The sequence below is a fragment of the Clupea harengus genome, chromosome 7, assembly GCF_900700415.2.
Source record: "Clupea harengus chromosome 7, Ch_v2.0.2, whole genome shotgun sequence".
In the NCBI taxonomy this organism is placed as follows: Eukaryota; Metazoa; Chordata; class Actinopteri; order Clupeiformes; family Clupeidae; genus Clupea; species Clupea harengus.
In genome coordinates this window covers 3,738,370-3,752,766 of record NC_045158.1, presented here as the reverse complement: position 1 = coordinate 3,752,766, position 14,397 = coordinate 3,738,370, and the positions used below count along the sequence as shown (strand labels likewise).

The 14,397-nt window shown below is 42.5% G+C and overlaps 2 protein-coding genes across 2 annotated transcripts in view; one reads left to right on the top strand and one right to left on the bottom strand.

The window, feature by feature from the left end:
- The first annotated feature begins 13 nt into the window (after nucleotides 1–13).
- Nucleotides 14–4,410, top strand: LOC105903592 (YKT6 v-SNARE homolog). Its single transcript, XM_031569933.2, has 8 exons — nucleotides 14–109; nucleotides 355–473; nucleotides 647–729; nucleotides 823–923; nucleotides 1,249–1,353; nucleotides 1,654–1,719; nucleotides 1,890–1,991; nucleotides 2,608–4,410. The coding sequence occupies exons 2-8, from the start codon at nucleotides 370–372 to the stop codon at nucleotides 2,641–2,643; spliced, it is 597 nt and encodes a 198-aa protein (XP_031425793.1). The 5' UTR covers nucleotides 14–109; nucleotides 355–369; the 3' UTR covers nucleotides 2,644–4,410.
- Nucleotides 4,411–5,411: 1,001 nt separating this feature from the next.
- LOC105903587 (F-box/WD repeat-containing protein 8) overlaps nucleotides 5,412–14,397 on the bottom strand; it is a 13,980-nt gene continuing 4,994 nt past the window's right edge. The window contains exons 2-5 of the mRNA XM_031570201.1: nucleotides 12,859–12,986; nucleotides 7,367–7,540; nucleotides 6,279–6,395; nucleotides 5,412–6,003 (exon numbers count right to left, since the gene is read on the bottom strand). Of these exons, the coding sequence (XP_031426061.1) occupies nucleotides 5,841–6,003; nucleotides 6,279–6,395; nucleotides 7,367–7,540; nucleotides 12,859–12,986 (582 nt within the window). The 3' untranslated portion in view covers nucleotides 5,412–5,840. The remainder of the gene's footprint in view (nucleotides 6,004–6,278; nucleotides 6,396–7,366; nucleotides 7,541–12,858; nucleotides 12,987–14,397) is intronic.

Sequence of the window (14,397 nt, the reverse complement as noted above, 5' to 3'; positions counted from 1 at the left end):
CAGTGTAGGACACCATTACCATGGTGACTACAGGAAGAAAGACGTTAGCTAGTAGTGAGTGTATGGCTGCTATTCAGTAGAGCTATAATTAGTGAAATAAACACCAACGGTGAGTACTGACACACTTTCCCAGCGACTGAAGTCTTAACATTATATCTGCGAACGAAATACTCGCGTCAGTGATCTCGTTAAACATTTTCAGAGACCAAGCTTGCAACTATTGTCAGATAGGATAGCAAGCTAGCCAGCTCATTTAGCTAACTCGATAGACAGATAGCTCATTAGCGAACGTTAACGTTATTGTACTTTTGTAAGTGTCAACAACCAAGCTGTTGCATTCCCTTTGACATCCAGTCACAGGCAAGCACCATGAAGCTTTTTAGTATTGGTCTGTTCTACAAAGAAGGAACCAAAACCAACCTGTTGAAAGCTGCTTATGAGTTGTCATCATTTAGTTTCTTTCAAAGATCAAGGTGAGCCCTCCCCACTACCCATCCTGCCACAGTATTATTAAATTCATCTTAGTGTTATCTTAGTAATGTTTACTTGTAGTCTATCATACGAGGTCATCATTGGTTTTAAAACGTTATATGATTGCACGGCGTGTATAACGTCTCTGATTATAGTAATCGTGTGTTTATTGCAGTGTACAAGAGTTTATGGCCTTCACTTGTTCTCTAATTGTTGAGCGCTCTGCGTGTGGCAGTCGGTCTTCAGTCAAAGAAAAAGGTGAGTGAGTTTAGAGGGAACTTTAAAGGTGGAGGCTGCGATTTAGCTGCACTTTAGAGGGTTTCTGATCCCAGTATTTTCTTAAACCTTCAGAGTACATGTGTCATGCCTACGTGCGGGATGACGGCCTCAGCACTGTGGTGGTCGCTGATAGCGAGTATCCACAGAGGGTTGCCTTCTCACTTATAGACAAGGTATGTGTGTTTTTGTGACAGTGTAATTAGGAGGGATCTGGGATATTTGGGGTTGGTCACCTGTTGATGTTAAATAGAGAATAACAATCTGATATGAAAATAGCTCAGATAGATTTGTTCTAAATATTATTGATTGCTTGATGAATAATCTTCTTAAGTCAATGTAATGTATTGCCACTTGTTGCATTTAGCTTCTCCTAAGCTCCCTGTATACTGAATGATATGACTTTAGCCTACAGATGGTATACAAATGTATGACTAATTAACATGGAAGCATTATATAGTCCTACACTTAAAAAATGTGAATTTACGTTGCTGTGCTTAGGTGCTGGATGAGTTCACCTGTCAAGTAGACTCCTCGAGGTGGACCACAGGTTCTCCAGATACAATTCGTTACACTGGACTGGATTCTTACCTTGCTAAATACCAGGTACTGTTGCACACAAAATGGATACTGGTAATGTACAGACAAAACAGAAAACTTGTTCTAAGTTACTAATGAAGAAAAGCGGCTCTTTAAAAGAGGTGTGATTTGATGAAGCTGAAATAGCCCAAGAAGGTATAAGAATAGAAGGTCCTGATAGTAATTTGGATAATTAGTTTCAAGTTTTGTGGAAGTTTGGACATGGGGCAAAGTTGTTGCTTTCTTTCAGATCTTTTCAGGCTTTTTATAATTGAATAATATGCTGCAGTAATACGAACACTGTAGATCTTTTGTGTGTCCTCTTAGAATCCAAAAGAAGCTGATGCACTTACAAAAGTACAGGCTGAGGTTGAAGAGACCAAAGTCATTTTGGTGAGTCCAGTTGTGCCTATGTCTACCTCTCTCTCTCTCACACACGCACGCACGCACGCACGCACGCACGCACGCACGCACGCACGCACGCACGCACGCACGCACGCACGCACGCACGCACGCACGCACACACACACACACACACTAACTCGCTCTGCTTCCTCTTCCAGCACAACACCATGGAGTCCCTGCTGCAGAGGGGTGAGAAGCTGGATGATCTGGTGCAGAGGTCTGAGCATTTGGGAGACACGTCCAAAGCCTTCTACAAGACTGTGAGTACACTTCCCAGCAGTCCCCTACTCTAGATTGCTCAGGACATTCATAGGTGAACTGTCCTCTAGAACTGTCATAGAGGTGTGCTTGTCTGCTTCAGGTCAGACCTGAAAATGTGCAGAATAATGTATACATCACCATAAGACAGACTGTATACTTCTACTATGTTTGTTGTTCATGATGTACTATCACTAAAGCACCATGGGCCTTAACCGTATTGTCACCTTTATAACACGGTTTACTCACACTTCTAATCAAAAGGGAAATTTGGACTTTTTAACTGTATGCTGTCAGTTTCATTGACATTTTACCCCTCAGATTGTTAGTTCTAGAATGCTACAAATACCAAGCAAGAGACTAGCAGTAGTAAGAAAACTGGTGGAATAACTGGAAAGTTGTGCATTATTTTGTTGTGCTTCAATTATAATAAATGTATTATCAAAATCACAGCAATTATAACCTCAATTTTAGAGTATTACTGCAGGAAATTCTGTCACTTTTGGCTGCAACAATCACAACAAACCCTCACTTGATTATTTTCCTCTTCTATGCTTGTGACCGTTGTCTGCTGTTTGTGTCTCTGTGAGTTCTAACTGTGTGGTGATTCTGTCCTAGGCACGCAAGCACAATTCCTGCTGCAAAATGATGTGAGCCCACTGCCTCCCTAAACGGACCCTTCTCCTGCTCTTACCTCTTTCCTTCTCCTTTGACAACTCCTCTCGGCCTCAACTTACCAGCCACCAGCTGCCAATCAAGAAGACCGTCGCCTGACATTGCCTCAGCCAGTCAGTGTTTTTCTAAATCGGGCTTATGTGAGGTGATGGGCTGTAGGAGAGTGGGCTGCCACACAGGGCAAGACTATGGGATTTCCTCAGTGTTACACTTTTTAAAAGTTATGTGTTGGAGATGAAAGAATGAAAGGTCTGGACTGCTACTGCTATGGTTGGTCTTCTCTTATACGTGTTAGAGCAGAAGGGGCGGGTGATTCTTGGGATTAACTGGAAAACAAGTCCAAATCGACTTGTCTGTATCGTATGTTTTATCTGAATAGTTTTGAAAGTCAGACTCAATCCTGGGTCCTCATGGGCACGGGAGGCGTGTGGGGTGCAGGATGCAACACCTGCCCAACACTAAGCAGGTAACATTTTTTTGATCTGATCAAAAGCTATAACAGGATTTGCACCCAGTAGCCTAAAATGTTTTTTTGCAAACACCATGATCCTACAAACTTAAAAATGACCTTGCTGTCCACCCTTCTGTGGGTGGAGTTGATCAAACCATGGCCTAATTGAATGTGAATGGCCGTGGACTACACTCCCTTCACTGAGGTCTTTGATACTTCTAGTCTTGGTAAGGATTTACTATTGCCTGTCTCTTCCAGACATCTCAAGTGGCTTATTTCTGGTGACCTATGTGATGGTGTGATACATTTGCAATACTAACCAATATCTGTGAATTGGTTTTTGGTTTTAATAGTCCTCTTTAAGTTCCAGTAATGACATTTAATAATGGTTTACCTTTCAGTTGTCTGTTGTAGCCTATACACTATTGTTCAGGTATAACGGATTTGTGTGTGTGTGTGTTTGCGTGTGTGCGTGTGTACCCTGTGATGTTTCTACACGTTTTTTTCCAGTGTTCTTTGGGCACAATGCTGTTACATGATATAGACAAGATGTCTGTCACATCGTAGTTTGATGAATGAAGTGTAGTGGTTGTGCTTGTAGAGGTATGTTCATCAGGCCTTGGTCTCGTTTGATTGTGTAATATCTACACTTTCCCAGGACAGACTCAACCTGGAATTCAGCAATTCAATGTTCAGAGCAAAGGTGACACAATGTTCAATGAATCAGTGTCCACCGTTAGTTTTAGCAAACATGCACCCACAGACAATTGCCTGTCGTCGGTCCTTTGAGCTGTGATGGTTCTCTGTGGCAAATGGGTACTCAACTGTGCCTTAAGGAAATACAATCCATTCAAATGGCTGCAGCCAGAATCACTGAGCCTGTAATGCTGAGATATTGTATCAGATGTTACTACATTAACTTCCTGACATGAAATGATCTGTAATTATTATATATTATTATGGCGCATGGCTCATTAATTAAATGAATTGCTCATATGAGATATGTGTGGTAGCTGGCTAAATACTGGATACATTACAATTCTTTTTTACTGCACAACTGCCCAAATGAGCAAACTCCCCTCTTTATCCCTTGGAGACTGTTAGGAGAAAAGAAACAAACCAACTTAAGACACTACATTCCAGCACTGGTTGTGTAAAGAAGCTTTTATAATAGGTCATAAATGTCAACTATTATCTATGCTTTTCCTATGCTGACTCTGATGACTGTTTAAGTATTGTGTTCCTTTGCCTCCATGCCTATAATAAATGGGAATTCAAGTCTCTTTTCATCTGTAGCTTGACTATGTACTGTATGGTCTTCTTTGACTCAGTGGTAGACCCTACTATTGATCTATGACAATGATTACAGCGCACCGATAACAGGTAGAACTAGAGCTATTTCTATATTTACCATAATGTATTTTACATACAAGGTGCGCAACACAAGATTGGGGAGCAACTAGTTACATGTAACAGAGTTACGTAATTACAAAATTAATTTTAATCCATTAGTTACTGAGAAAAAAATATGTTATTAAATAACAGTTGCTAATCAAATGTTGGTGATTACAAAGGGGTTACATCAGAATATATTCTTTTCTGTAAAAAGCTCTACAGCTTATGTAACATGACTTAATTATGTTGCTTTGCATTGTTTTTGCCGTCTAGACAGCCACCATTCATGGATGGTTCTCTTGTTTTAATTTGCTCCACCTCTTGTCTGCCAAGTAATTCAAATAGTAACATTACTTATTACGTTTTAACAGGGTAACTAGTAATATGTAACCTATTACATTTCAAAATGAACCTTCCCAACCCTGGTGCTACACAATATTAAACACTGGCAGTTAAAGTAAGTGGTATTTCAGTAAAATGCCAGGGATGCTAAAGTAATTTCATCCTGTTGCCTACAATAGGCTGGGGCAGACATCAGTACCATGGACAGCGCTCACCCTCCAATCGGGGGCCTCATGAGCTAGTAGCTCTTTTAATCACAACCCATTAAATGCATTGCAATGCACACATGCATTTTAACCATTGCACACATGCACACAGTTCGCATGGCCTAGTGCCATTTCTCAACAGCCAGTATTATTGGCCATAATAAAGCTTTGTGTCTTTGGCTCACAACTGACAATGCCACTATTGGTGCCATTATTGTTTTTCCTTGTAAGATATTCAAATCCATGTAGATATTAAGGGCAGTGAGGTGAGCCATTAAGTTACATGATGTATAACCTCAGCAAAACTCAAGTACGTACATTTCAGTACTGCAGAAAGGAAATAGATACTCGTATTGCTTTAAGAAATGACTCCTTTTAATGGTATTGAGAACAACACAATGATTCTGAGGAGACAGACACTGAAGAAACTGAATTTTCATTGGTAATTTATGTACAGACTTTGACGATGATATGAATCACGATAAACGATACAAAGCACTTTCAGATTGACTGATAATATGAAATACAGAAAACAGTGAAATATCAACCTGTATTTCAACTCAAGGACAAATCATCATTGAAATTACACCAATACGATGATTACACCACACATGGACATGAAACTGTACCTCATCAATATCTCTCATTAATTCAGCAGTACTTTTTTCTCTTTTTTTTGTAAAATAATGTACAATTTCTGTACAAGTAATGTAAAAATGTCTGAGCAGCCTAACACTGGACTTGCCCAACAAGACCCAACATTATCCTGGTCCCTGGGGTGTTCAGCTGGTAGAGCGATGACTGAGCGCGTCGTACGGCATGGACAGGCCGATGTTGTAGTTGTAGCCCGACTCCTCTACGTAGTTGGACCGACAGATGGGCAGAACGTTGTCCTGGACTGTAGCGTCCTCTGAGAAGTCATAGAGGCTGATGACTCCACGGTGTCTGTGAAATAGGGAAGGAAAAAGACAAATGTGCTTTTTGGTCACCTACACTATCACAGCTACGATGCCATCACAGGATACCACAAAGGGACACTCCTTTAGGAAGTGGAAAACAGTGGAAGAGGGTGTTATGCTGACATCTAGAGGAATCGTTTTTTTCTGCAGGCACATAATAGAGGGGTTACGGGTTTAATTCAGTTGAATGATCAAATTGAACACGGTTCCAAACGCACAGGTGGTCTACACTCTGCAGCATCTCTGGGCAGCTCAGCTTACCTTCGATGAGCGGTGAGGTCATCGTCTGTGATGCAGGCCCCCCGAGGAGACTTCTCGTCAGGAATGTTGGCTGTCACCAGGGTGCTCGCGTCAAACCATATGTGCCGCACGGGGTGCCTGTTCACCACATGAGCAGACACACACACACACACACACCTCAATGTTATACACACAAAAGCCAACAACAAGTATATAATGGTCCATCTATTAAATCTTTAGCAGATTATTTAATAGTATTTTCATAACTAATGAAGAAATATTCTGTTTTGCTAGTGAATCACCTTTAAGTGATAAAGGCAGTTTCTTCAGCCTTTGGTAACTGAGATAAGCCATGGCTCTTCAGCATTGATACAGATATCACCATTATTTACCTAACATCTTTGGTAAAAGGCAGCTACTGTATTTTTGTATTTTTATTTACAGTATTGTTTACTGATTATCCATACATAGTGTACTTATTGTGACACTCATCACTGACAGTCAGACTGACAGACTCGTACTTATCACTGACAGTCAGGTTCTGTGATTTAGGCACTGACACGTGTCCATTGTCATCACTGTGTTTAATTAAGTCACCACCGAGACTGTCAGTTAGTCAGCCTTTCATAACTGAGGTGAGCCACGGCTCTTTAGCACTTATATAAACATCATCATCGTTATCATCATCATCATTTATGTAAGACCTTTTGGTAAAAGGCTGGTAACATAGCAACAGTACAGGTGCTTTATGGATTACTGATATTGATTGATACTGATATTTCCAGTATTTATTGTTCACAGATAATTCACATTTACATTCTTCATTATTCCATGTAAGTGTCAGGTGTTGTGTTTTTTACACCCTGATGTGGCCACTGTCAGGTGTTTCATTATAGTCAGGACCCTGTGTGTAAGCCCCTTCGTCATTTCAACACCTTTTTGCAAAGGGCAGGTAATACAGCAACAGTATGTTACGTTTATATCCATTTCTTATTATATGTGATGATGTGTCAGTGGCAGGTGTGGTGGCTTGTAACCCCTGCTCCAGATGTGGCCAGTGGCAGGTGTTTCATTAGTGCCGGGCCCCCAAGAGTGGCCCCTACTCTCACCTGTTGTGCATCTCCCACAGCTTGGCTGCCATGCGCATCTCCCACACACACACCAGGCCCTCGCCGCCCCCGCTCACCAGCTTCCACTCGTCCCCCTGCACGGCCGTCACCCCCAGGTGGTGGGCGTACAGAGAGGCCACGGAGAGACCAGAGCGCAGGTCAAACACCCGGACCCTAACAGAGAGGGGGGGGGGGGGACATGGAGGTAAAGAGGGAGGGGGAGAAGATGGGAGAGAGAGGGAAAGAGACACCTGTTATCACAAGAGGGTCATCACAATCACACTGACACAGGCTGCTCAAAACATTCCTTCCACATGGGGATAAACCGTAAGGACTGTCTAGTGACATGACATCATCAGCTAATGGCATGCAATTAGGTTCAAATCGAATCCTACACTACCTCCTGTAATTAAACTTTCTTATTTCATGTTAGTGAAAGGATCTGGAAAGTAAAGACAGTATAAAATCCTACAACCGTAACCATCTGTGCTGACAAGAGCATTTCATTACGTGTTCATCCACACAAGATATAATGCACATGTACTGATTTTAAACGTGACTGGTTGTCTATATGTAAATATGGTTTAAGGTGTCTAGGGGTCAATATGGCTCAATTGAGAGGCTTCAACAAGGAGGAAATTATTTGGTTATCTCTTAAAATAGCTTAACATGTAAACGGAACATAATACTTCGATACAGCCTGAGTATGTTTAGGCAGCCATGTAAAATCGTCACCGACTCAACCTCCTCAAGGACAACGAGAAAAGACTTTCAAGACATTCGTTCTCAGCGTCGACTTCAGCCATCACAGTTACGTGCAGTATATGCTCAGACAACATATTTACAAGATATCAGATTAATATAAAATATGCACGCTTTATCAAATCTAGTCACTTAGCTTAATTGCATCTTCACAGGGGCTGAGGCTTACACAGCCTGAAAGACAATGCCCCCTTAATTACCAGGAGGAGAAACCGATTCTTTCAAAAAGAGTTATACGAGCCACAAATGCCCAATGGAGTCTCCTTCCATCTGCTCAGGGCTTTAATTTTCTTAAATAGGAGAGCCAGCAGCCAGAGGACGACACCCTGCAGATGGCCCTCCTTAGTTCATTAACCAAAATCAAATTTGCTCCGTGGCAGAAGATTCACTTTGGGCGTCGGGCTATTTAAATGCTCCAGGGGCGCCTCAGCTTTAACAGGCTTAGGGTTTCACTAAGGCTTGTTGGTGCTAAGTGACCAGAGGTTATTTCTTTAAATAAAGAGGGCATTTCAAATTTAACAACTGTGTGTGTGTGTTTGTGTGTGTGTGTGTGTGTGGGGGGGGTTGACCAGCCACTGGCAAACTCACAAGCTCATAAATCTAATGCTGGAAAGAAAACCGATTCCACTAAGCAGCCAGTTAGTATACATGTTTCAATTAATCAGCATGCTGACTCTCATCATGCCAAAGAGCATTCTGGAAAAGGTAAGACCACATAAAAAAAAAAACGAGAAGAACTAGCAAAAGCTATAGACAGAGGAATTACTACATATACCAAATGGACAATGTCTCTTTCTACTGAACAAAGTGGATACAGTCTTGAGAATTGCTTCCAAACTAAATGGCAAGTTGTGTTAAACATCCAGAGACTTGTCTGACACTGACCACTTAAAATCTGCACGAACATCTAAAGGATAGGCAGGTTCGTGACTTGTTATGCTTCTGAATGTATGGACGTGGCATGGGCACAGGACGGGGCGCAGCATGGCAAACTGCCCTCTCCACGGTGCCTCTGTGCCCACGCGGTCGCCCTGTTTACTCAGACGGGCTGGCAGAGAGCTGCCACGTCCCTGCGAGGTCTCATCAGGACATAATCACTCTGCTTGCTGTCTGGTAACTGAGGAGAACGGGGCTGGAACCGCGCAGAGGAGGGGAAGAGAACAGACCCATTAAGGCCTTGGCCTCAGGCCACCCTAATGGACCTCCAGACACTGACTTCCCATTTGCTCCCCCTATCCACCCCACCCCACCCCACCCCACCCCTAGCCCTTCCTGCTTTTGCCCCCTGGCGCAGGGGAGAAGATCAGATGAGGCCAGGCGACCCGGGCCGAGCTGGCGGCTGCGTTAGCCTTAGCGCTAAGCCAACAACTTCATCACCAGAGCGACAGGAGTCTAGTGAGGTGTGAGGTGGAAGTCTACTTACAGCCACGGCAAAATGTCTGACGGCCAGAGTGCTCTGGTTTAGGCCAGCTCGGCACAACGCACAAAAACGAGAAAAACATGAAAGAGAAAAAGAGAGGAGAAAAAAAGCACAGCTGGAGTTTATCTATTAAAAGCAGCCAAGCTTCTCTCTACCTGCCAAATGATGTTCTCACACCATCCGCCACAGGGGCAGGTGAGAGAATCTCTCTCTCTCTCTCTCTCTCTCTCTCTCTCAATTTCTTCTATTTAAGCATGTCATAGCACAGATGTGGGGAAAGAGAGAGAGCGAGAGAAAGAACAAGAAAGATAGAGAGGAGGTAAATGCAAACCTCTCACACTCACTCCAGACTCGCTCTGTCTGCAGAACAAACAGCCCCCAGGTGAAAAACAGTAGATAATTTAACGCTCAGTCTGCAACTACAGTCTAGACAACACACACGGATGCATGACACACACACACACACACACACACACACACTAACTCGCTCTGCCTCCTCTTCCAGCACACACACACACACACACGCTGCTGCTGCTAATAATAATTTATAAGATTTTACAGCAACAGCAACAACATTTTGTTGATCATCATGACACAAATCTCTCTAAAGTCTCCCTTGAATTTATTTTGATGTAGGTGAATAGAGACAGACTGGCACAGAGGGAAATCTGAACTAGGCATGGTATTGTTGGTCACCTGACAAACATTCGGATATATCTGAGATTTAAGTAATTACTCACTTACAAATAAACCTGTAAGGTCAGTAACAAAAAAATGGTATTATTCTAAGCCAATAAATATGCAATGACAAGAATGTTAACTGACAATTTTTCATGATTTTGTTCTTAGAAAAAAACCCAGGTAGATTTAATTAAAGCAATACTTTGCACTGCTTCAGTCCCCCATTGGCGTGTAGCGCTTCTATAACCCTTAAATCCTTACTCTAAATGCACTAGTGCAGAATTTCGTCATGCCATGTATATGAACTACATACGTCTGAATGGTGCTATGAAGTGTATATGAGCCATACGTGTGAGTGATTGGTGATATTAACTGTATATGAGCCATACGTGTGAGTGATTGGTGATATTAACTGTATATGAGCCATACGTGTGAGTGATTGGTGATATTAACTGTTTCTGATCCCCTTCCACCATGCTGTAACAGTATGAGCTTTTTTGCACTGGCTGATATAGAAATGCTGAGCAAAATAGTGTCACAACTGAAGCCGTCTACATGCCCTCTTGATCCCCTTCCCACCAAATTTTTTAAGACCATCTTTGACTCTGTGTCTAAGGACATTCTAGCCATTATAAACTGTTCCCTGCTTACAGGTATTTTCCCATCAGAACTTAAAACTGCCCTGGTGAGACCCCTCCTGAAGAAAAGCAATTTAGACTCTTCAGTTCTAAACAATTTTAGACCCATCTCTAACCTTCCCTTTCTAAGCAAAATCCTGGAAAAAATTGTCTTTAAACAGTTAAATAATTTCCTAGATGCTAACTGTGCATTTGACACCTTCCAATCTGGTTTTCGCTCCAATCATAGCACAGAAACGGCATTAGTCAAGGTTGTAAATGATCTCAGGATTAATGCTGACTCCAAAAAACTATCTGTCTTGGCCCTTCTGGATCTGAGCGCAGCCTTTGATACTGTTGATCACAATATCCTTATTGATAGACTTGAAAATTGGGTTGGCCTCACTGGTCCGGTCCTAAACTGGTTTAGGACCTATCTAACTGGCCGGGAATACTTTGTCGCCCTCGGAGACCACAGCTCAAAAAACATTTGTATGACCTGTGGGGTCCCTCAAGGATCCATTTTAGGGCCCTTACTTTTCAGTCTATACATGCTACCCCTTGGTAGTGTAATTAGGAGGCACAACATCGACTATCATAGCTATGCAGATGACACCCAGCTCTATATTTCTGTAACACCCAACAACTACAGCTCTATTGATTGTTTGGTAAATTGCATTTCTGATATAAATGTATGGATGTCACAAAACTTTCTCCAGCTAAACCAAGATAAAACAGAGGTATTAGTCATTGGTGAAAAAAACGAGAGAGAGAAACTAACTGCACACTTAAAAACACTAGCACTTAACACCAAGCACCAAGCCAGAAACCTAGGCGTCATACTTGACTCAGATCTCAATTTTGAAACCCATATCAAAAATATAATTAAAACATCTTTTTATCACTTAAGAAACATTGCTAAGGTGCAACCGTTTCTTGCTCAGGCTGACACTGAAAGACTGATGCACGCGTTTATCACGAGCAGGCTAGACTACTGTAACTCGCTTTTGTCTGGTCTACCAAAAAAAGCCATTAGTCAACTACAAACAATACAGAATGCAGCAGCGCGAGTCCTCACTAAAACAAGACGGAGAGCGCACATCACACCAGTATTAAAATCACTGCACTGGCTACCTGTTAGTTTTAGAATAGATTTCAAGGTTCTCCTACTAGTCTATAAATCACTCCATAGTCATGCACCTGAATATATAACAGACATGCTCTCAAGGTACACACCCAGTAGATCCCTGAGGTCCTCCGGCACTGAACTTCTAACAGTTCCAAAAGCCAGGACAAAGAGACATGGGGAAGCAGCTTTTAGTTTCTATGCCCCCAACCTTTGGAACACTCTGCCAGAATACCTAAGAATGGCCGAAACGGTTGAAACCTTTAAACATGCACTTAAGACATACCTCTTTGATCTCGCTTATCACTCACTGTAAAATGTATTTAACATTTATGGAACATTTATTTATTTACTTATTTCTGTCTCTTTTCAAGTATTTGTACCCCCCCCCCCCCCCAGCAGCTGTCTCTTAGTTTGACGATAACTGTGCTGAGCAGTCCTTTATGGTGCCAGTGCGGTTAGTACGTAATTTCCTGTTCATTTATCTCTGGCAAAATCTGTGTCTTTTTATAAGTGTTTTGTAACTTGTAAAATGTATTTATTTAACATTAATGTAACATTTATTTATTTATTTACTTATCTGTGTCTCTTTACAAGTGTTTGTAACCCCCCCCCCAGCAGCTTAGTTTGACGATGACCGTGCTGAGTAGTCCTTTACGGTGGCAGTGCGGTTAGTACGTTTATTTTATTTTATTCATTTATCTCTTGAAAATCTGTGTGTTTTATACAAGTGTAACCCCCCCCCCCCTTTTCTTTCCTACTGTGAGGCGCATTGTGTTACTTCCTTGTATGAAATGCGCCGTACAAATAAAGTTTGATTTGATTTGATTTGATTTATGAGCCATACGTGTGAGTGATTGGTGCCGGACAACTGTGGTGCTTGTACCTCCTGTCTTTATTGCCACACACCAGCAGGTTAGGGGGGCCATCTCTAAGGTTGATGCAGGTGAAATCTCCAGCTGAGTTCCCCACAGTCGCCGCCAGCTTCCCCGTCTCCAGACTGTACACCTGGATCTAGGGGGCAGGAGGGGAGGAGGGGAGGAGGAGGGGGGGGCAGGACGGGAGGAGGAGAGTAGGAGGTGAGGAGGAGAGTAGGAGGAGGGAGGAGGGAGGAGGAGGGAGGAGAGACATCAGCGCTACAGATCCACCAGGCTCAGGTTGCTTGATCTGGGATCGAAGAGGACGGAAGCAACACATCACCAATACTGACGCACCAGACTCGGGGAGATTCCTCCAAAGGGGCTTTAGAGATTGTGCAGGAGGGAAGCCAAATATCACTAATACGTATGTACTAGGCTCAGGATGTTTCTTCCAAAAGGTCTTTAAGACGGAGGTGGAAGGAAGCAAAACATCACTGGTACTAATGCAGCAAGCTTAGCTTAGGCTAGTTCTGCTCAAAGGCCTTTGAGATTAAAGGGAAGGGGGACAAAACAGCACTAGTACTGACACACCATGCCTAGTGTGGTTCATCCTAGTGCTGTCAGGATACGTCAGGATGCAAAGATATGCTGAAGGGTCAGAAATGTGCACACAAAGAGGGACAAAAGCACGGAGTGTGAAAGCCAGCACCACACAGCAGACATCAAAAGCACAGCGATGAGCATGTCACCTCCCAAAATCCTTCCAGACACACAAAGGCAGCTACTGATCACCGAGCCTCTCCCTTATCAGGCCCTAATGTGCACAAGAGTATAATAGAGTAGTATAAAAGAATAACATAGGGTTCTTTTGTTTTGCAAAGCAGTGAATTATACTAAATGGGCTTCCATAGGTGTGAAGTGCTGCTCACCCCCCTGCAACCATTATTCACCTCTGCATACAGCGCAGCTGAGAACATTCTAGAGGCACAAAAGAGGCACAAGGCTTCAATGGGGAACCGGCTCAGGTTCCTTCAAAAGATGCAGCCTAATTACTCACATCGCTCGAATAAACCAGCTTTTGGAAAATAACTGGTAAATTGGACATCTACTTTTATCCGTCCTCTCCAAATTGGCAAAACAAAATAATGAATAATTTAAGTGCTTAAAAAAAGACACTGAACAAAGACGAGGGGGTGGACAGACATGCATGATGTAAGGATTGAGCGCCTGCCAGCTGTTTTAGTGTCTGTCGTTCAGGCCAGACAGATTTAATTGTGGGCTCCCCTCAAGCGCGCCAAAATCTCCAATGCCACTTCGGCATGACTGCATGATGGGATTTTGTTTTTTTTTGTTTGTTTCTCTCTCTCTCGCCCTCTTTCTCTCTCTCTCTCTCTAGGAAGGTAGATGAGCAAACACCACAGAGAATGTTTTTGGCAATTTGATTAAAATTATCAGTAACATAGTTTAATTATTTACACCTGTTCTGACATTGAACGGCTTAAATGAGGGGTTTAGACTCTGACTGGAAAGAAGCGTTTCTGTTTGTTTCTCTCTTTTCTGCTAAA